The sequence below is a fragment of the Epinephelus lanceolatus genome, chromosome 8, assembly GCF_041903045.1.
Source record: "Epinephelus lanceolatus isolate andai-2023 chromosome 8, ASM4190304v1, whole genome shotgun sequence".
Lineage (NCBI taxonomy): Eukaryota > Metazoa > Chordata > Actinopteri > Perciformes > Serranidae > Epinephelus > Epinephelus lanceolatus.
Window position 1 is genome coordinate 32,533,317 of NC_135741.1, and position 21,850 is coordinate 32,555,166.

Below are 21,850 nucleotides of genomic sequence, written 5' to 3' on the forward strand. Positions count from 1 at the left end.
ACCTCGGCTGGCGTTTACTGCTGTTCAGTTGCAGTAACGCGGATGCAATTGAGCACTCGCCCATACTAGAGAAAAGCATAACCCCATATTATTTATTTACTTTAATTTACCTTTATGTAGCCAGGTAAGTCTGTTGAGAACCTCCTCTTATTTGCAGTGACGACCTGTAAATAGCTACTGCCACAATTTTCAACAACTGTAGTTTTCAATGAGCCAGTTGCCTCCCATCACCTCTCTACCAGCAGTATTGTTTTTGAACCGGTTCCAACAGTTTATAAACTTTAAATAAATATTACAAAAGAAACAACGCGACGTGATTGATTAGCTATGTAGTTTCCAATGAATAACACAAATTCTGTTTAAAAACAGGTGTTCCTGTGGCAATTGTGAACAAATGCCTACCGAGCCCGAGAATATCTGCTGTATGGAAATACCACAAGTAAGTGTGAACACTGGGCAAACATGGTTGTCATTTTACAGTCTCTCTTTTCTGTTATCCATTGTCACTCACTTACCTTTCATAATTTCTAGGTTACACGATGACTACAGCAGCTTCCTGAGCCACCATCATGCATGGTGGATCATCCTGGCCTAGAACCTGTCTGCCTGAATGTATTTTCACTGCAGAATGCACTGAACATTTATCGGGCAGACTATGGACCTTTACGTCTGAGGGGAATAGTGCAGTAAGCTTTTAGTCCTATAAATACTATTAATTTATTGCAAAAGTGTTATGATGAAAAGTACATAACTGCTTTCCCTATCTTACATTGCTTATAGTTTATCTTTACTATTTTTTACTTGGTAACATGGTAACACAACTACATATCAAACAATGAAAACACACAGAACAGTTAGTAAAGATGTTTTATTGCAAGAAACATTTGTAAACATACAAAATAAATATCTGAAGTGGAACAGTTGAACTTGCCAGTTGCCATGGATGTGAACATTCAGTGCCTACTTTCTACTGAATTGTGTCCAGCCAATATAGATACCTAGCCTACAGAAGCTTTGTAAGCTGGTGCTGGGGCTTTCTGGGGCGGAGAGTGAGAGTTGTGCTGCCTGCCTGCGTGGTGCTGAGGATTCGTGCAGAGTTCCCTGACGCAGAAGGACAGTATGTTGGGTTCAGACCTGTCCTTGGTTGAACCTTGACACGTAACTGGCTATAACGTCCAGCTTGTCGGGTCTTTCATACTGAGCAGAGAGGTCTTCAGGGATTGTAAGTTTCAGCACCTCGTTCACATATGGGGCAGGGTCCTGGAAAACCTTCTCGAAGATCAGGTCCAACAGTGCATCAACGTAGTCTGCAGTTCAATAAACAAAAATTAATGTTTACAAGAAAATTGCACTAGAACCAAAAAGCCTTGTGCTGCAGTGTTGTAAAGTGTCTCTTCTTATTTCTCCTAATTTATACATTCTCCTTATTTATTATTTATTTTGAAAACCATCTAAAAAGAATTCAGATTTTATTTGTGTTTATTTTCAACCTTTTGTGTTATGCTTGTGTGTTCATGTTTATTTTAATTTGTTGGGTTCAAATAAAAGATTTTAAAACTTACGGAATGTTGGCTCTGCTTTCACAGGCTTTGCGGTGCATTCTCCATGTTTAGATTTGGGGAAGTTGACTCTGTACAGCAGCTCTCCACTTGTAGATGTTGCCTGTGGTCGGCCAGTATTTTCATTGTAATGCAGGGCAGCCAGGTAGAAAAATAGTACTTTAAAAATCATAGCAAGCACACTAAACTATAATGAACTAAACAGATAGTGATGTTTTATTCACCTGCATAACATTCCAAGGTAGGGGAAGACAACATTCTTGGGTGCAAACCGCAGAATGACGCTGTGAAATGCCTCCAGCGATGAGGTCTGATAGTGAGGGCTGAGCTTTTCCACATCTTTCAGAATTCTCTTATTAGTCAACGCCTTTTCTAGCCTGCAGAAAGCTGGTGTTCCTGAAAAAACAAAACACATGAATTCAAATGGTTTAAACATCTTTTAGATATATATATAAAAAAACACATTTTACACACAATTTTGTGTGTCTATCTACCTGCTGTCAACCATTTGCTCTTGTCTCTCGAGGTGCGCTGCGGATGCAAGCACTGGGGGAAAGCAGGATCTTGATGTGTGTGAATGTCTTGGACATGGTTAAGAATGGAGGTCCACTTAGCCACTCTCTCTGGCCCTGACGTAGAGGAGGCTGCTGTCCAGTACACATGGTTCTTTATGCTGCGAAGCCACTTCTTCAGCTTCGCGCAATCTTTGTTCTGGGCTATCTTGACCAGTTTTTTGGACAGTCCTAATAAAACAATATTTCAGTCACGTTCAGATAAACAGTATATGTTGAAAACAAAATATGTAACCCTAACCCATGTAACACATTAGTAATTATGATACTAGGAAAATATAGTGTGTGGACCTGTGAGCAAGGGCATTTTATCCTGATTTTCACCGTAATGAATACCTTTTTCCATGTGCCAGACATCGTAGTACTGTGTCACTTTGGCCTCCCTCAGGAACTTCTGGATCTGAGGGTGACGGTCTGTGACAATGCTGTCCAATGCAACACCACGTGCCTCCAAGAGAGCAAGGCTCCTCTTCAGACCTTCTTTCTCCATGTGATAACTTCCACCAACTTCGTTGCTCTGATCAGAAAAACACAAAAACAGAACATAAAAGTCTATTAAACAAAATGATTTTTAAAAGCACTCATTAAACACAGATTAGTTAACTTGAATACAGATCACACCTTTGAACTCACCTGAACCAGCTGTATGTCAATAATAGTGTTGCTCCTCAGGTCCATCATTGAGTAACTGCCAAACTTGGCAGAGTGCCCTTCAAAAATAAATGCATCATTTCACAAAAATTACATTTTACATATCACTTTGTTGTACTTCATAGTAACCACTTTTCTAAACAAAAAAATTAGAGTAAAATGTATCAGAGAATCTTGTATACCTGGTAAGTCAGCCCTTAGGTTGCCACCTAGGATAACACTCTCCTGCTGACTAAGCTGCTCCATCATGGCGTCCTGCACAGTCTTCCATGTGTGTATGATGGCAGGCTCTATGTACGTCCGTGCATGACGGTGAAAAGTGTCATACTGAAACATCTTCAGCTGCATTGCCCGGAAGATCTGAGGACAGACAGACAAGATGTGTCATAAGTACTGCTCTATATACATCATTTAGCAATATGATATGCAAAACAAATAAAATTACATAGTGAAGTCTTAATCCATTACCTTTTCAAGTTTGAAGAAAGATGCACCTGTGGTGTATACTGCAGCTGAAAGCTGGAGGTTTCCTGCAGGTGTGCTTCCCAGAATTGGCTGGCTGTTCCATTTTCTGAAGAACTGACAATGTGGGCATGTCTGTTCTACAGAGAGGAACGTGCCTATCCTTCTTGTCTGCACGTCTGAAACACGCTGACAGACAGGGCACACCTTAAACAGCTCCATCAGACACTTTTCATAGACAATATATGTTGGTGTCTTATGAACAGGGCAGGAAGGCTCCAGTCTAGTAGAAAAATAAAAATTGCAAAGATAAATTAGTAACTCCCATACTACTTGAAACAAATAATGTAAAAAAGAAAAAAAAAGGGAAAAAAAAGTAAATTCTGAGGTTATTTACTCACGTCACATCTGCTGACTCAGACAAAACTGTGACAGAGTCCTCAGGATCATACGAAGAATCCTTGGGGTCGGGAATGTCCATGGATGAACTGCCCTCCAATGGATTCTCCTCTTCCTCCTCCTCCAGTTCCAAGCGAGCCCTTTTGCGTGGTCTCTTTATTGGGGTTGATGATAAGAATGGTTGAGAAGTTGAGAAGGCAATGGTTGAGGTGCCAACTCCAACATCAGCACAGGACACTGATTTCTGTGTGCCTTTGATAGATGAAAACAGAATTTTCATTAGCCAATCCATATTCATAACAGAGTAAAACAAAAATTACATATTAGAGTAACATAGTAACTAACATTACATCATATGCTTTTGTTCAACAAACCTGTGCTTCTGAAGTGAGGCTGGAGAGTTCTCATGGAAAGCTGTGTGCCAACTGTGCATGTCACTGGTTGGTCTGTCTGGCAGGCAACATGATGCACCACAGGCTGCTGTACAGATGTGCTTGGCTAAACACAAAAGGAGATAATATGTTATGTGTCTGTTTTCTCATGTTACATGAAACAAAGCTATGTAGACAGAAATGATGATTAAAAAATCAATTTGATAAGGCAAAATCTGGCAAATCATAATCCGAGCAAACCCACGCAAATCCCTCATTTCACATTAGATTTAGTAAGTGAGCAATACACATTTGCGAAGCAACTTTTCTGTGTCCGTGCCTGCATATAACTAACGTTAATCGTAGCACAACACAGCAGACATGTGGCAGGTAACCCCTGTCTCCGGCTCCAAAACAAAGTAGTGATTGCTTTACTGCAGATAACGTTTTGGTACTCTCAGATAGGGTCTCTCATGCCAGTAGCTAACACTACACACGTAGTTACATGCATACCAACACAAAGGAAGTCGTTCGACTGCCAAGGTGCTCCTGGGCATCTAACACACTGTCCTTTAGCACAACATGCTAATTAATTAACGTAGCTCACTGGCCGTGAATAACAGACCATTTCATGCCGTCCTCTCTGCGTGTTCACGGCGGAACAATAGCTCACCGTCCGTGAACAACTGAGACCATTTCATACAGTCTGCTCGGCCGTGAGCATGTGGAGGAGACGGTCTCCCATGCGTGATCACGTTGGAACAGCAGCACTAACAACTGAGAAATTGTTCGCGGACAGTGAGCTAGCTAGCAGCTAGCGCTAGCTAGCGCCAGCTAGCATGTTCACGGCCGCGCAGTGGTTCACCGGCCGGTTAGAAGCCATCAAATCTCAATATCCTAATTCATTTTAAGAGTGCTGATATGACAAATTAACGTTTGGCAACATTAACATTACCGTGAATCCTATGGCCAGTAAGCCCAACGTTGTAACGTTAGTTCAGTCTCATATTTACATCGACGGTTAGCGTTAGCTCATGTGCTAAACAGCCAAAGTAACACAAACTACACTGTTTTTTTTAATACTTACAGTTCCTTCATCTGTGGCGTCGCCACGGACAGTGGGTATGGATCCATCTTTTAGGAACAATCTCGTTGCCAGTCCAGCCTTATACTGACCCTCGTTGCTGAAACAGTCCGGCGTGAAGTGACTGGCACAGACAAAAACGCTTTTGCTCACCGAAGCTGGGACGTTTCCCTGAAAAATAAAATTTAGCCACTTCGCTCTGATATCCTCTTTGGCAGGGAGGCGATGTAGGGAAACATGAGTATCCGTGCATCCGACGACAGAGCAGGAGTGCTTGGCTTTCGGGTTGTACATGGTAGCGGTCAGGCTGTCATGGTGGATCCTCGTTCAGGTAGCCGGCGTAATATGGGAGGAGATACCCAGTGTGAGGGTGGGAGTATTCATATCACTCAGATTTCACCCGGACTGTTACGTAACAGTGCGGGTGAAATCTAAATGGCTCTTCTAGAGACACATTCCCTGACTCAGCAAGTTTACAAAACATTGACTTAGTGGTCGAAAATCATTCTTAAGGGGTGGGGAGGCACTCCGGATATGCAAATATACATACTAAAGCAACGAAAAAGTGAGTTTTGCATAATATGTCCCCTTTTTTGACGATTTGGTGGAGCCATCGTAATCAGCTGCACTGGCAAAGGCACCGCCAAAACTGCCAAAGAGGAAGAAAAAAGCCACTGCAGAAAATTGCAGATGAACATTTATTATCCATATATGTCAATATACACAATATATCCATATATACATCATATACAACTGAATTGATTGAATTTGCATTAATTGTTGTGATTGCAAAAGCTGACTGCGGTCTGACCATTGAAGGAAAACAGAGTGAAGTAAATTGTAACTGTATGACATAACAAAACACAGAGTAACAAAGTGACATATCTTATGTTGGAGGATCAAGCAGAACATAAAGTTTTCTACACTGGATTTTCTTATAGTTTTAGCTTTTATCTTAGATCTCAGTTTCCCAAGCATTCCTAAGTGTGCAGCTGTGTAGAATTGCATTAGACACATGCAAAAAAGACACTTATGAAATATACAGTGCATTAGGGCTGGGTGATATGGAGAAAATCAAATATCAAATGCAATATTTTTGACCAAATACCTCTATGTCTATATTGTGACTATATTGTAGGGTTGACTATTGGTGCTTTCACAAGATACTTACACAATGAGATTTTCAAAAAATAATCATCAGTTATGTGGACATAATGACTAAGAGGGTAATGTTATATAATTTTAATAACAGCCTGGTATGTTCAGAAAATTACATAACTTTACTGTAATAGACAGTTTAAAACCAGGAAAAGACAACACTTACAATATTATGATATCCAAAATCAAAGATGATATCTTGTCTTAAATCACAATATTGCTAAACTGCCCCACCTTACATTGCCCTCTATGTACTGTTTGTCAGTGTGTTTGTGTTTGCGTGAACTCCCACACAAATAAACAGCAATATAAGGCAAACAGATAATCAAATATAATGTGATATAATGTGGGTAATCAGAAATGAGAGGGAACGTTATTAATTATATTGTCAAGCTGAAGCATCAAAGGAGTTTGAAAAGATGTAATTATTGTATGAGTCATAGAATAATTTAGACTTTTTTTTTTACTTATTATATATTTCAGCTGAACTCTGCTTTGGCATCTTGGTCATCACTGCTCTTTCACATGAAAATGAAGACATTTTCCTCTGAGAGAGACGATGATAACACATAATAGCTGTGCTATTGAATTTGTTTAGACTCCAGCCTTCTATGAGTTCATTTTCTATCCTTTAAAGAATTGGTAGAGCATCTATTAGGTTTCAATAGAGAGCTTTTGGCTGTGCCTTAAATCGCTTCCTTACTGGTTACATCATAAACACTCAATAGTTTACTTTATAGAAAGTGGTAAATTGAGAGCTTGCAGTCTTTGATCCAACAAAATCAAAGTCATTTTTCTCCATCACTGACAAGTGTAGTGCTGCATTAGGCATTGTATTGTGGGATTTTTAGAGACAGTCAAATAAAATGGTGGGGATACATTTAATGTACTGTAGCAAATTGTGAGGGATTTTGTACACAGTCTTAAGGCCCTGTCACACCAATCCGACAGTCGGTTGTCAGTCAATTTTGGGCTGTCGGTGAGGGTCTGTTGTCTTAATTGGCGCCGTTTGTCCAGCATTGTTGCTCCTCATCAGCCCCGCAGCTTTTTTTTGACGATTCAGCATGTTGAATTGGCGTTGGCGGAGCCTGTTGGGGAATGAAATCATTCTGATTGGCAGTTCAGCTCAGTGCACGAGAGGAGAAACAGAAGTGAGGAAAGTAAACAAAGAGGTTAAGTCAAGAGTCAGTAAGACCAAAACAAACTTGTTCCATAAGGTAAGATTGTTTTTCTTAAGCCATTGAGCTCTTTTGCAGAAACGTTTTGTGATGGTTTGTGTTATTGGTCACCGGCGCATGGTAAATATACTTTGTTCTTTCAACACTGAATTGTGTTGTTAATGTGCTAACTAGCATTAAGATGGTCTTCCTGTTTCCCTTTTTGAATGACAAATACAGTCTACCGCCATCTGCTAGTTCTCTGAAGTCAGCTTGGTGTTTCTGGGCCTGTAGGGTGTCAGTGAGTACACTCTAACAGAAGTGCTTGTTGAATGGTAGAATAACTTCAGAAATACCCTAAAGCCCTTTTTCTCCCCCATTTTCACTGTGAAAAGTTGTGCATGGTACCAAAGGAACCGTTTTGTAGCATCCCTATTTTTGGTACCACTTCTGTTGGGGTACCTAGCACACAGATCTGGTATAAAAGGTGGAGCTGTGAACACTGCAGTCCGTTGATTGGTCAATAGTGGACGGTCACTCTGCTCAGGGCTGAGCTGTGGCTGGTTTTGAGGCAGAAACCGCTGTTCATACTGTGGAGAGTTTTATACATTAGTAAACTGTAACTATAAAATGAAAGGATGATTTGCTGCCTCTTGCAGCAGCTGGAGTCGGAGAAAAAAATAGCTTAATTCACTGGGCCGACTGACGGCGACTTTTAAGGTGGTACGTTAACTTGTTATGTTACTCAATGCATGAGTTGATATGTATGATATATGACATACACTTTTAGTAATGAGTGGATCTTCAAGTGTTTATATACCGGTATATTAATTTTGACTGGATTATGTGAACGGCATATATTCTAACCCTCACTCTGAGAGAAAAAAAGTGCCACAGAGCACCGTTCCTGTGAGCTCCAGCAACACTAAACCCCCAAGCTTGCCTGAGCAGGACTAAAAGCACAAACCTGCTATTTTTAAATATCCCATGGAGAGAGACTCTCACTGTTGCCTGTGCTATTTTGTTCTGAAAATGTTGGTGTGCAGCCTAGTGCTGTGGACGATAAATGAGGTGCAGACTTCCATCTGTGTTACCTGTAATGAGGAAATACATTGAGTGCTGGACGTAGCACAGAGTGACAACAGCCCCACCAATGTAGAAAGGTACTGTTTGCGGTGGAAACACTAGGGTCTAGGTAACGTGTCCGAAGGGTACTTTTGGTTCCAAAGGGACCACACCAAAAGTGTTTGGTGGAAACGGGGCTTAGTACACACCGATATCCGATCAAGCATTTCAGGCACTATCGATGGCATTTCCAATACTTGCATTGGTATTGTAAAAACTCAAGTAATCAGGGCATCCTACTCAAGCCCTCTTTCATAGTTCTTTGAATGACTATTTCTGTCATTTTCTGTGTTTACAAGCAAGTGCAGCACTATGAATGAGACTGTCGAAAAGTGTGGCATTATCTTTGTATCTAAAACATTTTTAATGTGTGTGCAAACTAGTTCTCTGAGAACTAGAGTCCTCTGGCAGTCTACATGCTGACAACAATCATCAGTTGGGCTGCAACAGTTTTTACTGATTAAAGTTTAGTCTGTAAAATGTTAGGAAATACTGAAAAATGCCCATCTCAATTTCTCCAGAATCCAAGGTGACGTCTTCAAATGTTCATCTTTGTTTGACCAACAGGCCAAAACCCCAAAATATTGTAACTCATCTCTGTTCAATGATGCACTATGGCTTCAGATGTGAATGTCATCCAATATATGACTGGTAGCAGGTAACAGGTTTTAGAGGCCCATATAAGGACTTCTCACTCTGTTATTGATCAGTGCTGCTAAGCCCTGTCATGACCATTTATGTAGTCCCTTCTCGGTGATTACAGGGTCAAGACCCATTTTCTGCCTTGAGCTTCTTATGTCCCAGTTGGAGCTATTAAAGAGAGCTTGCTCTCTCACTTCATATCCTGCCCTTTGAGCACAAAAGAAATAACCTTCAGAAACTAATTTATCCTCCTCTGAAAATCTACACTCATTTTCCTCAAACTCGCACAATGAGGCAGCTGCCGCCTGATCTCCATTTCTCTTCCAACTGCTATTATTTCTAAATTCGCTCTAAATGACTTTCTTTCTTTTTCAGCAGTTCCATTTTATTCAAATGACAGTGTCCCCAACTAAATCAATTTTGCTTACTAATATGTCATCCTCACCCCTATGTCTCCCCTGCCTTTCCCAGCAGTTGGACCGGTAAATTGAATCTAAAAGAATCTTTGTTGTTAATAAACGGTGATAATATTCAAGTGAGGAAATAATCTTCTACCGCTGTACTTCAGAGGTTTTTTTGTCATTTTATTTTGGATTGAAATTCAGATGAGTTAGAAAAAAACACACCCTCCAACAGAAAAAAGGCAAAACTGTGTCTGAGTTAATACCATTCATGCGGGCTGGAATCAAATACAAACCTCTTCAGCAAACATTATACACTACAATCCTCCACAGAAATGTATTGTCTGTATTTTCTGTAGGGTTTTTTCTTTCCAAGATAAGATATGTTTTTCCACCAGAGTTATCATTGACTTGCTGGCGAGCACTTTATCCCCAACACAGATTTCAAAGGAATATAGTCATTTTTCTTAGAGATTGCAGACACATTAGAAATGTGGGTTTTTTGCAGTTTAAGAAGCATTTCTGTTGAGCCCTCAAGGCCATACTGGTATAAAATCGGCTTTGGCTTGCTCTTGATGCACTGCAGACTAACAGCCATGCGAGAAACCATCACAGATAATAGTGATGCACTGGTGTCCAAACATTTTCTCTCACTTCATTGTTTTTCAGCAGGAAATGGATGGTTAAGCAGAATGTTTAGTTTCCCTTTTACAACGCCCACACTGTAACGAATTGCTGTGTATTTACGGTGGATTTACAACAGTATCCTACCGTATTTTATAATAATTGTAAAATACTGTTAAATATTCATCCCTCACATGTAAATTAACAGTTAAATCGGTCAATTAACAATAACAGTAGATAACGGTAATTTAACAGCATTAAACAGTATTTGTAATGAATTACTGTAAATTTACTGTGGATTACAACAGTATTTTACTGTATTTTATAATAATTGTAAACTACTGTTAAATATTCATGCTTACATGTAAATTAACAGTTAATGCTCAGTTAACAATAAGAAACTGTAATTTAACAGCATAATACAGTATTTTCTGTCAAGCAGTGGAGACGTGCTAACATCCCTTCTCAAGTCCAGTCACTATCCATCAGCATCTTACTGATGATTGCGGTCTTATGTTTCTATTTTGATGATAGCACTTATTTATCGATCAAACTCCTCAAACTACTCATTTTTGAGTGACAAGATGTAGGCTAACCTAATTAGCTATTCCTGAACTTGACTATGGAGAGCACAGCTTCGTCATCATTCCAGCCAGAGAAGTCCATGCGGAGTTCAACAGAGCAGGTAAAGTAAAGTTATGCTTATCTCCCGAAATTGGTAGTGTCCATTGTTGTTTTGTCTGCATGATTATTGAACTGTTGACATTTCAGATGTTTCATTAGGTCTGTTTCATTGGTTCAGGTTACTAAATAGGGCTAAGCGAAGCAAGCTCTGTTGCTAGCTTGAGCTCAATTAGCCATAGGTGTTGCTGACCTTCATAAAGTTTGTTTTATTGCAAAGTTTATGTGTCATTATCTTATCATTTATTAATTTAACTTACAAATACAGGCCAGTCTATTAACCTCTTGCACTCCACCCCCCATTTTGTAGGAAAAACGCCTAAAATGGCATACCCAAATTAAAATGACTGTAGCGCCTGAACCGCTCTGACTACATGCATGCATGAGGTCTTGCCAGATTTCAAATGAGCGCATTGTTTTGCCTGCTCTTTAAACTTTTTAAAATACATGAAGTACTGCATCAGCTTGTTCAACTAATGGTTCAACTACATCAAATATTGCTTAAAATGCTTAAAACTATCTACTTTTTCAAATTGGAAGCAAGCACACAATTTGTCTTCTGAAAATTTAGACGTTTCTAGTTTCTGCTTGACTCCATTCCTCCCACTAGCCCTTCTTAACATTCCAACAACATGCTACTCTACTGACTTATGAGCCCACTTATGAGATAATCTCCCTCCCTAAACTATAACAACCAACTAACCACCCTCTCTCCTTTCTGTCGCTTGCTGTTCTCTCTTCTTTGCACTTGTTGTTCTGTCTTTAACCATTTTCTCTCCCTTGAACAGTTTATTGCTCTGGCCCATTTCTCTCCCCTCATTCTTATGTTTCTTTCTCTCCCTCCATTAGTCTTTCATATTTTTATATTTTACCAGAGACATTGTGTTGCTCATTTTTTTGTTTTTTTGTTTTACAGACTCTCGTCATCGGTGACTGAGGATACCAGCCAAACGCTGCAGTCAAGTACTCTCACTGTTCGCTATTTCTTTCTCCCCCTCTTCTCTTTCTCCACATTCACTTTTATTGTTCACCTGCAAAAGACTTGTTTTCAAGCTGGACTGTTCTGTTACACTGCTCTAGATGGTATTTTAATGCAGTGTTACACTGTTCTTGATGGTATTTTAATGCAGTGTTACACTGTTCTTGATGGTATTTTAATTCAGTGTTACACTGTTCTTGACGCTATTTTTATTTAGCGTCTGAGGCTATGCTCATGAGTTCAGTAAAGCCTGTCACTAATGATTTTATTGGAGACAGTTTCTTCCAAATGTGGTAATGCAATACCTTGTCATTTTTGTAATACAAATGTTCTAAATGTTATTAATCTTACAAAGTCTGCTGTACAAATGAGAACTTTGTAATAAATTACAGCAATGTTATGGAATGTATATTCTCTTGTGTTCTATACCAAGGGTTCTCAAACTTATTACTTAAAGGTCTGCATCTGATTTTTATTCAAGGTCAGAGGTCAGGAATGATTGGCAATAACAAAATCAAATTTAATCAATTCAGTTATGATTATGTCTCTTCATTGAGCCAGCATGCATAGAAACTCTATGTTGATGATAGAAACTGAGGCAGACACGGCTCAGACAGTTTGGTAGAAAATTTATTTGAAAATAGAAAACGTTACTGTGCTTTAAAGTTAAGTTATTAAGTTAAATAAGTTAAAAGTGAGAGCTCTGTGCTGTCGTTTCTGGGAAACAGTGTTAGAGTGAGTGCTCTGCTCTGTTAGTTGTGGTTCTTGGTTTTTGAAAACAGGGTCAGAGTGAGCGCTCGTTGTACTGTCCACTCTGTAGTCCTCCGTGTCCTCCGCTAGCTTAACCTACTACTTTTCTTCAGTTGAGCACAGACAGGTGAATAGTGGTGAATACGTGTTGTTGCTGAATGTGTTTCTAATCCGCTCAAGGTATGAGCACTAGAAGGCAAGACCTTAGTAAAATACTAGAAAAGTCAAGCTGTGTGTTTATTGTAGGACTTTTGGATGGTGACTGGCCATGAATATGAGGTAGCTGGGAATTTGAGAAGCCCTGCATACTTTTTTTAATTGGTGAGGATTTTTATGAATTAAATGCAAAAATAGCAGATTTTATAACACACTGGCATATACTGTAAAATTACCATAACCCACAGTTATCCTACTATCATGTACTGTAATCCAAAAAACGGTATTATACTGTTAGATAAATTATGGTAGATGCACTATAAATTAACCACAACACCCACCGTTATCCTACGGTCATATACTGTAATCCAAAATACGGTAATATACTGTTAAAATAAATTACAGTAGATGGACTGTAAAATAACAGTAAAATACTGGCGTCCCTGCTGCCAGTATTTTACTGTTATTTTACAGTGAAATTCATTACAGTGCACACAAGGGTGACTCGTCTAATTGTGAGACAAAAAAACCTCCACCAGCTCTTCCCTTACAAGGCACTGCTTTTGTTTACTCTGTTAACAAAGCTCTAAAACAAACCACCTCCAAAAGCATGCAAATTAGTCTCATTCTACCTCCCCCGTCCTTTTCCTTGAATGATATACACAGCATCTATAGGCATGTTAGCTCTGAGCAATGTCCGCTCTTTGTAACCCAGGTGTCGAGTGTAACTTAAGATTGCGGAAGGGACCATGCTGATCGGTTACAGTGCTGCTGCCTGATTTAGCAACTCTGGAAGTAAGATCTGGGGGAACTATCACAAATGTGACATAAAAGCAGGAAACAACAAGCTCATATGTGTGTGAAGAGAAAGACACACCCACGTGGCACCGGTGCGCTCATCACTCAGAAAAGTCCCTATTCTGTGACTCTGGAAATGGAGTATAATTTAACTTGGGGGCCATTTCATTGTTCCCTTTAAGCTTCTTAGCTCTAAAATATTCATATTTCAGGCGAGGGAGGAAGAAATCTGTGACGGCAGCAGACAGAGGCGAGCGGGAGAAGAAAGAGGATAGCGAGCAAGGGAGGTAGAGAGAGAGAGAAACTGACGGAGTGAGAAAAAAGAGCAATGAAATAAATGAAAGAGAAACTCTGAGGAGGGGAGGGAGGAGAGGGATGCGGAGAACAGAAAGCAGCACTTTAACTGATGTTCTCTTATAAACAACTTTCTCTCTGTCTTTCTTTTTTCTCACTGTGAAACACTTCACAGCAGACCTGTCCAACAAAAGACAAAGCTATTTCTCTGTCATCTCCCCCAGTACTGGCTGCAGTGGAGGAAGACGGCAAGAGTACGACATAATCATAATTATGATCTGGATGTTGCTGAAAGCAATTATTTACAGATATCTTGTCATACTTTTTTCTGCTTGCTGCCACCTGTGAAAAAGTGTAGTTTTTGGCAGATAGGTCACTTCAAATACAATGTAATGTTTTGCTTAGAAAACTCTATACATAGCTAATTTATATCGGCTGTATGAATCAATGTTTGTAAAGTAAAATAGGGTTTTTTTCAGCCTGGAGAAAATCTCAGTCCACGATCCTTGGTGTAAAATAAAGACAAGCATTGTGCATATATACTAATAAATAGAAACTGAATACCATAAGGGTAAAAGTAGGAAAAAATATTCCTATATAACTACGTAAAACTGTGCAGACAGTGCATTTATGTCACTATGTTACACATGTTACAGATTACAAGCACAGAAATGTAAACACCATGTGAACTGTATGAAGGGGTGCATCACGATGCAAATAAAAAAAATAAATAAAAAAAGAAGAATAGACACAGTGAGTTGATTTTAAGATATATATTATGGTAATCATCCCATTGTAGCCTGGTTCCAGACCTACATTTCTGATTTTTTTCCATTAACTCAAATATGTCTGGTGCTTTTCTTGGTGACTGTTTCCTTGGTTGAAGAAACATGTGAGCCAATCAGAGCTTTGTAGGTGGAATTAAGGGTGGGGATTCGTCTATGCTAGAGCCAGAATCCATTCAAAACAAAAATGCGACAATCGTAGATGAGATCGACACAGCTGTACAGATTCTTGCAAGTGGAATTATGGAAATAACCCAATCAGCTGTTTGTCTTTGATACAAAATAGTAGTCCTAAATTGCACTGTGAGTCTGCCGATGGCCGATTTAGAGCTTCTCAGCTAAAGACAACCTGCATCAAAATTCTGTCTTTGTCAGAAATTGAAGACCAAATCCTCACAACATGATTGTTTGAGAGCTGTTTTTGAATACTGCATGAGTTGTCAAACTGAAAACAAAGTAAAAAACAAAAAACAAAGCAGCAAATTATTTCAACAATTGTCTTCCAAAAAATAAAAGAAAGCATACTACATGATTTGAACATCTAATTTTTTAAGAAAAAACCCCCCACAAAATTATGTGAAATACAAGAGGCTTTTCCTTTTGGTCCGGCACTCCATTGAATCAGTGAGCTTTAGTACCGCATTTCAAAGGACGATCCATTTAGAGGTGGTGAGAATTTAATGTTTTGTGTTTTAAATGTCTTGCCTTTTATTTTATTTTCTGTTGGCTTTGATGACAGACAGTGATGTGGACCTGTGGAAACATAGTGCCCACTGCCCACCTTCCAGTCTCCATTGGTTAGCTAACATTAGCCTTTGCCGCTCTGCATTGCACACCAGCTAAGTTAGATGGGAGCTGGCTGGCGCCGTCCCTCAATTGCCATTACAAATTAACGCCATCCCAGTAGCAGGATGGCATTTTTGTGTAAACATTAGGGCCATCTCTCATGTAGCCTAAAGAGTAATTGGCTACAATTTCTGCCGCAAAACCCCTTTAGCATCGTTTACACTGTCAGCACCCCTAGCTGTGCTGATACTGCTAACAGTGCTAACAGAGCTAATAGCTAATATTAGCTAATATTAGCTGAGCTAGTATTCTCTGTGGTTAACCTATTAACAGTTAAACATTGCTGACCCTAATTTCTATGGCTGATCTTAAACACTCGGCAAGTCAGCAGCATTACAGGTAAGAGGGAAAATATGTATGTTTTTGGGGTGAACTGTCCCTATAATGTTAATTTATCTATTTAAAAATCTCTTTTATAAGAGAGACCTGAGAATAAACTCCATGTATACACCATCTCTAGAGAATTTTGTAACATAAAGCAGTGAGATTAGAATATGTATGTGTAAACATCTTTGGGTCTATTTTCAACACACCGACTTCAAGACAGATATAGTTTCATTCTTTCCCTTTTCACTTGGAACACCTAACCTTAACTGTATAGTGCACATCCAGGGATTTGATGTATCATTTTCTCTGGTAATTAGTAATTATTCTGCTTGTTACAGTGCATATACTGTGCATGCGGTTGAGTCTAGGATTGAAATGTGTGATGTGCGGTCCTCTGTGAGGGAACATCTTCGTCTTGGCACTCAGTCGGCAAGCGTTAATTGAATGGAGCCTTAGCCTATGTGATCCAGCTGGAAGACAGTTATGTAACACTCCCAAAGCAAAATGAGAGCTGACATGATTCAAAACAAACTATACATAGAACATTGCATTAGTGAGTCACCACGTCCTCTTATAGGTAAATAAAAAGTGAACAAAACTCACCATTGTGGACCTATAGAAGGCCTTAGGAGTGTAGCTTATAACATCCATTTTTCTTTAACCTTTATCGCTTCTGTTCTTGAGTTGCCAGAATTTTACTAATGTGTAGACATTTTTAAGATGAAACAGAAGGGAAGGATTCACTTAAGGTTACAATGAGAATCCTAATCTTTCATCCTCATCACCAAAGGGAAAACATGATACACTGCTGAGCACATACCAACGGGTGATTGTAAGCGACAGAATGAACGACGATAAAAAGAGGAGGGTAGATAGTAAACAGGCAGACAGAGAGAGAGAGGGATGAAGTCAGTGCTGAGATGTAATATGAGCGGTGCAGCGAGCAGTGCAGTATGTGGGCTGTACAGTAGCCAGGCAGGCTCGGCTGCTGCTCCTGCTGTTGCTGCTTTAAAAGAAAAAAAAAAACCAAAGCTGAATTGATATGCTAATTTGATTGAGGAGCCGTGGGTGGATATGGAGAAGGTTTTAAGCAGCGAGAGGGACAGAAAGAGAGAATGACAAGAAAAGAGAGTGAAAGAAAGGGAGAGTGGGAGTGAGAGATGTGATGGAGAGAGGGAAAAGATTGAAATGAAACAAATGGGAAGGAGTGGGACGAGAGGTGAGCTCAGCGTGGCTCTGCACTTTGGGGTTAGAGAGTTTACAGTCAATCACTGAGCAGTTGTCAGTCAGCTGTGTGTTATTAGTGGCAGTAGCTACAGGATGGCAGCACAGTCTCCACCAGCGCCTGTTGACACATTGACTTGTTTTTGAAACATTTGTTATGTAACACATACACTATAGTTAAAAAACAAAATAACTGTGGTTTCCATAAAACGTTACATACAATTATTTCATTAAATGATAATTTAATTTTACTAGATTTTACAACATATTTTTTCTACTTTGATCGATCACTTAATTCACTCTAGTCAAATACTTAAAGGTATACTATGCAGGATTTTCCTAAATAAAAAAAGTATGTATAGACTCATGTAGAAGTAATCAATCATCACTTAGGACCCAATAGAAGTGTCACAGTGTATTTATCTGCAGAGGGCCCTGCCATTTTTCTTGTTTTATTAACAGTTTGCTGTAGTAGGGATGTTCCCTTGGCACAGTGCACAGGTGAGGCCAGGACTTTATAAAAAGGTAGCGACTAGGGAGTAGCAGCACACATCCAAGAGAAAGCTATAAAAATTGCAGACACAGTCCAGAAAAACACAAATACAGCAAGGCGAAATGTCAAGTGGACAAATCTTGTTCCAAAACGAGTAAATCTGGGGTTGGCATTTGCTAGCAGTTTCTGCAAACTATACCTTTAAGTCACTGCTTGGATAGGGGGACACAGAAACACTTGGGAAGATTAGGGTTGTCAACGGTTAACAGTTAATCATTTAACCGCCAAGAATATGTTTGACTGGTCAGGCATGTCTTTCTGTGGGTTCAATTTATTACTCTTTAGTTCCTGCAGTGTGCACCATGGGGTCTAGTGGGAGCTACCTAGCATCACCGCTCATTAGCATTGCTGTGAAAACACTGTGCTCGCCCTCCGGTCTCCCTCCAGGTTGCCCTGCGGAGAAAGTGGCTACATTTTGAGCCACAAACCCCCTTTAACATTGTTAACCATGTTATCATTGTTGGCACCATTAGCAGTATCAGCACAGCTAGTGGTGCTGACATAATTAACAATGCTAAAAGGAGTTGCAGCCCAAAATGAAGCAGCTTACTCAACTGGGTGACCTAAGGGGAGGCTCAAGGGTGACTACCTTGTTTACACAGCAACGCCGTCGTGGTAGTGGAACCACATTATTTGCTGTAATTGCAAATGAGCGGAGCTGCTAGCTAGCTCCCACCTGACCCTGGTGGTGGGCAGTGTAGAGTGGCCAAGGCTGACTAACCAGTGGACATCGGAGGGTGGGCGTTGGGCACTATGTTTCTGCATGTCAACAGGGCTAGCTGGCTGTCTGTCAGTAAAGCTAATGGGAAATAAAGGGTAAGATATTTGCATCACAAAACTATAAAATTTCACCACCTCTGTGTATAGTGATTTGAAATGCAACGCCAAAGCTTACTGAGTTAGTGGACTGAGTGAATATCCACATATTATTTCCAAGTGCTGTTCAAACAACATGGGTTTGATACTCCTGCAGTGAGATTATCATATTCAGTTTTATATATTTATATAAGTAACATTGTCAGTGACATTTTAAAGTCTCCTTTTCTTCCCCAGACAGAAATGTGTCTGAAAAAATATATAGTTGATAGGATGTTAAACATCTCCAAAATCTAACTCATCAGTATTGTGGCAAGAAGTACAACAGTGGTGCAGAGACAAATGCGTGACCACTGACAGCCAATCCATCAGGGTGCAGAATGACCTGGGGATAGTGTGAAAAGATAATTGGGATAGGCTGTCATTCAGGCCTTGTAATTGTCTCAGAAGAGATCCATAGATATGTCGTTATCCTTAGTGTTTGTAACATAATGTGTATTTTAAGATTTCAGTTTAATGTAGAATAGATTATGTTTTCTTCATGGAGTATTTTTTAAATACCCTGCATTCTAGAAGACAAACAGACTAGCAAACAAATATAAAGGATAGAAATTTCATTAAATACACAGTTATACTTAATATTTGGTCTACACGATCTAAATTCAACTTCATTATCCTTTGTCATTCTTGCATAATTTTATGACATTTTAAATCTAAACTAATAATCTTCAAGACATTTGGAAATCTTAAGATGTCTGCCTCGTGCTTTAGAAAACACACTACATGTCTGTGTGGCCCATCACGTTCTTCCACATCAAACTGGAAAAACTATTTATGGACCTGTCTTTGTGCACTAGAGCATTATTATTGTTTTTAAAAAGGAAAGAACGTAATGACAAAGTGGTCAGAAGAAAACTATGAATGTATGTCACAGCTTTAAAATTCTCCTACATTGTAACTAATGGGCTGAGCCCGAATCCACGAAAAACATACTCTGATCAAAAGTACCCAATTGTATGAGGATGTATATCTGGTGTAGTGTCTGTTTTTGTGGTGATTCCAATCTTCTCACTGATTCCCAGAAACAGCCAGGACCAGAGGGCACACTGAGGCCAGTTGTCATCCAGGAGAGGAGGCTCCACGTCGGGGTCCACAATGGCTGGTGTTTCCTGGACAAGCCCCAAGTGGTGGTGCTGGAGCCCCTAGCCTCGGGGGCCAGAGGCCGATCAGACAGTACCTCCAAACAGAGCACCCTGGTCAAGGACAGGTGAGCAGAGGAAAGACATGTCTACAGTGGGGCTGTTACTGTAGGCTACAGGAGATGGTGGAGCAATATTCTGTTCTCCGACAGAATCCACAGATGTGCAAAAATAATTTCAGCAGTGCTTATTTTTATAGTATTTCATCAGCCTCTCTCGGCGCTGGTCCTTTAGCTGATAGGCAGGTGATTGAAAGTTTATCCTGTAAAGTCAGCAAAAATTCTATTTTTGAAAAAGCCAGGTTGGTATGAATTTAATTTGTGTATAGTATTAGCTGGGAGATGTCTGGAAAAAGTGAAACATTGCAGACTTGTATCTTATTCCCCCCTGGTGTCCATTTGCGTCATCCTCTCCTTCTTTCCAAGATCTACAGTGTATACTATATTTGGTGTGTTTCATATTCCGTCTTCCTTATTACATGTCGTGGCTTGAGACCAGTTATTTCACAAACTGATGTCATTTTTTGTCATATGAGTCGACAGGAAATGGATTCCATATGTGCTGGTGGCTGGTTGTCGTCCTTGTTGTCCTTTCATATGTACTTAAGTAAACTGGATGTTTGAAAGTTTGAAAATGCCCCAACACAACTTTTCCTTTATTAGCTGCTTCAGTTATGCCACAAAGCTAGACTTAACCTTAAGGAAATCCAGAGTAACTGAGACACGTAGACACAGAAACATAATGACTGCAGCTGCTTTCATGCAGGGGATGGGGGCACACAAAAAAGTAATGAGACTGATAATGGTGTGAGTCACAGGCTATGGCCTTTACATTCAACACATGTAAACCCAGTTGAGCATGTGTTACACAGCACTCATCAAATGCGATGATATCCTTAACAAGGGGTGGCGGTTATAGGTGACCGCCAATTCACAGAATGCCCCTACATTAAGTTGGCTAACAAAAAATGACAGATTGCCCTCTCCCTATGTCTGCTGTCATTCTTTACTGTCATATAGGGAAGCATCAATTAGACTTTTTCTTCCTAAAACAGGTACCTAAACCACTCAGCTTTAAAATCTGTAAACTTCTCTTTGTGAAACTGATTTATACCGTTCTTGCATGTGTAATATAACATTAGTCTCAACATAAATATTCATTTTTAGTTATAATGTGTATCAGTCACGTCTGGCTAATACACAACCCACTTAATAAAATCAGTGTCTCTAGTCATTTATCAAAAAAGGCTGAAAAGCTAAGTAAAAATAATGTTTTTAAACAATATATCAGTTTCTGCATAGGTCAATTATCTGTCCAACAAATTCCATCAAATTCAACAGAAATTTGGCAAGAAACAGGCAATCAAATAGACAGGATATTAAAAAACAAAATCATAACCTCTTTCTACCTTTAATGACACAGGTTAACACACAATTACATTTTAAATATAACCCTGTAGGAACAAATATTTTTATGTTTTTTTATGCAACTGTGTAAGTAGTCCATTGACCTTGCTCAAACAACAAATACTGTTTGCTTGATAAGGCCTTACATGTCCTAAGCCAACCCCAGCCTCATAATTTACTCACTATTCCATGCCACACAGGCCTCCACCCTCATAAAACTGTCTTGCAATACATTCCAATTCATGCTAGTGCTTCATAACCAATCAAGGAGATATGGCTCCTGCTGCTTCTGTCCCTGGGTTTTATTAAGACACCATGACACTGAATGCTAACCTTGTCAAAGCGCATGTGCTGACGTAAGGTCACCAGCGTCTGCCTTAGATCAGCAGGAAAACACTTGCATTGAACGGTTCTGGCATGTCCACAGATAGCTGGTAACTGTACACCAGGTGATAGTGTGTAAGAATTTGCACCACCTGCACCACACATATACTAAATCCTAAACCTAATCTTAATTCCAGGGTGAAAAAAACACTCAATACAAGCACAAATTTGCAATAGCTGACACCATGTACACGCATGCATTCATGAACTGACTCCAAGGGGTTATCTCCGGGTCTGAAATGTGAAGCCAGTGTGGAAGTGTGTTAAAACCTGCATTCTCTCTAATGGCCAGCAGGGGGTGACTCATCTGGTTGCAAAAATAAGTCAGATTGTATAAAAGTGTATGAGAAAATTACCCTTCTTTTAACTTGATTTATAACCTCAGTAAACAATGCCCTTATAATTTTATGGTATTAATCATTAGTTTCTTCCACACAACATGATGCT

At 39.6% G+C, this 21,850-nt stretch overlaps 2 protein-coding genes across 2 annotated transcripts in view; one reads left to right on the forward strand and one right to left on the reverse strand.

Annotated features, from left to right (window-relative positions):
• Window positions 1-21,850, forward strand: part of nphp4 (nephronophthisis 4) — a 249,560-nt gene that overhangs the window by 64,395 nt on the left and 163,315 nt on the right. The window contains exon 8 of the mRNA XM_033629764.2: window positions 19,497-19,681. Coding sequence (XP_033485655.2) covers window positions 19,497-19,681 — 185 coding nt within the window. The remainder of the gene's footprint in view (window positions 1-19,496; window positions 19,682-21,850) is intronic.
• Window positions 1,780-5,411, reverse strand: LOC117258678 (uncharacterized). Its single transcript, XM_078170281.1, has 9 exons — window positions 5,102-5,411; window positions 4,018-4,141; window positions 3,646-3,895; window positions 3,251-3,527; window positions 2,965-3,142; window positions 2,765-2,841; window positions 2,468-2,648; window positions 2,054-2,302; window positions 1,780-1,955 (listed from the first exon to the last, which is right to left on the reverse strand). Exons 1-9 carry the CDS (start codon window positions 5,390-5,392, stop codon window positions 1,780-1,782), a joined length of 1,803 nt encoding a protein of 600 aa, XP_078026407.1. The 5' UTR covers window positions 5,393-5,411.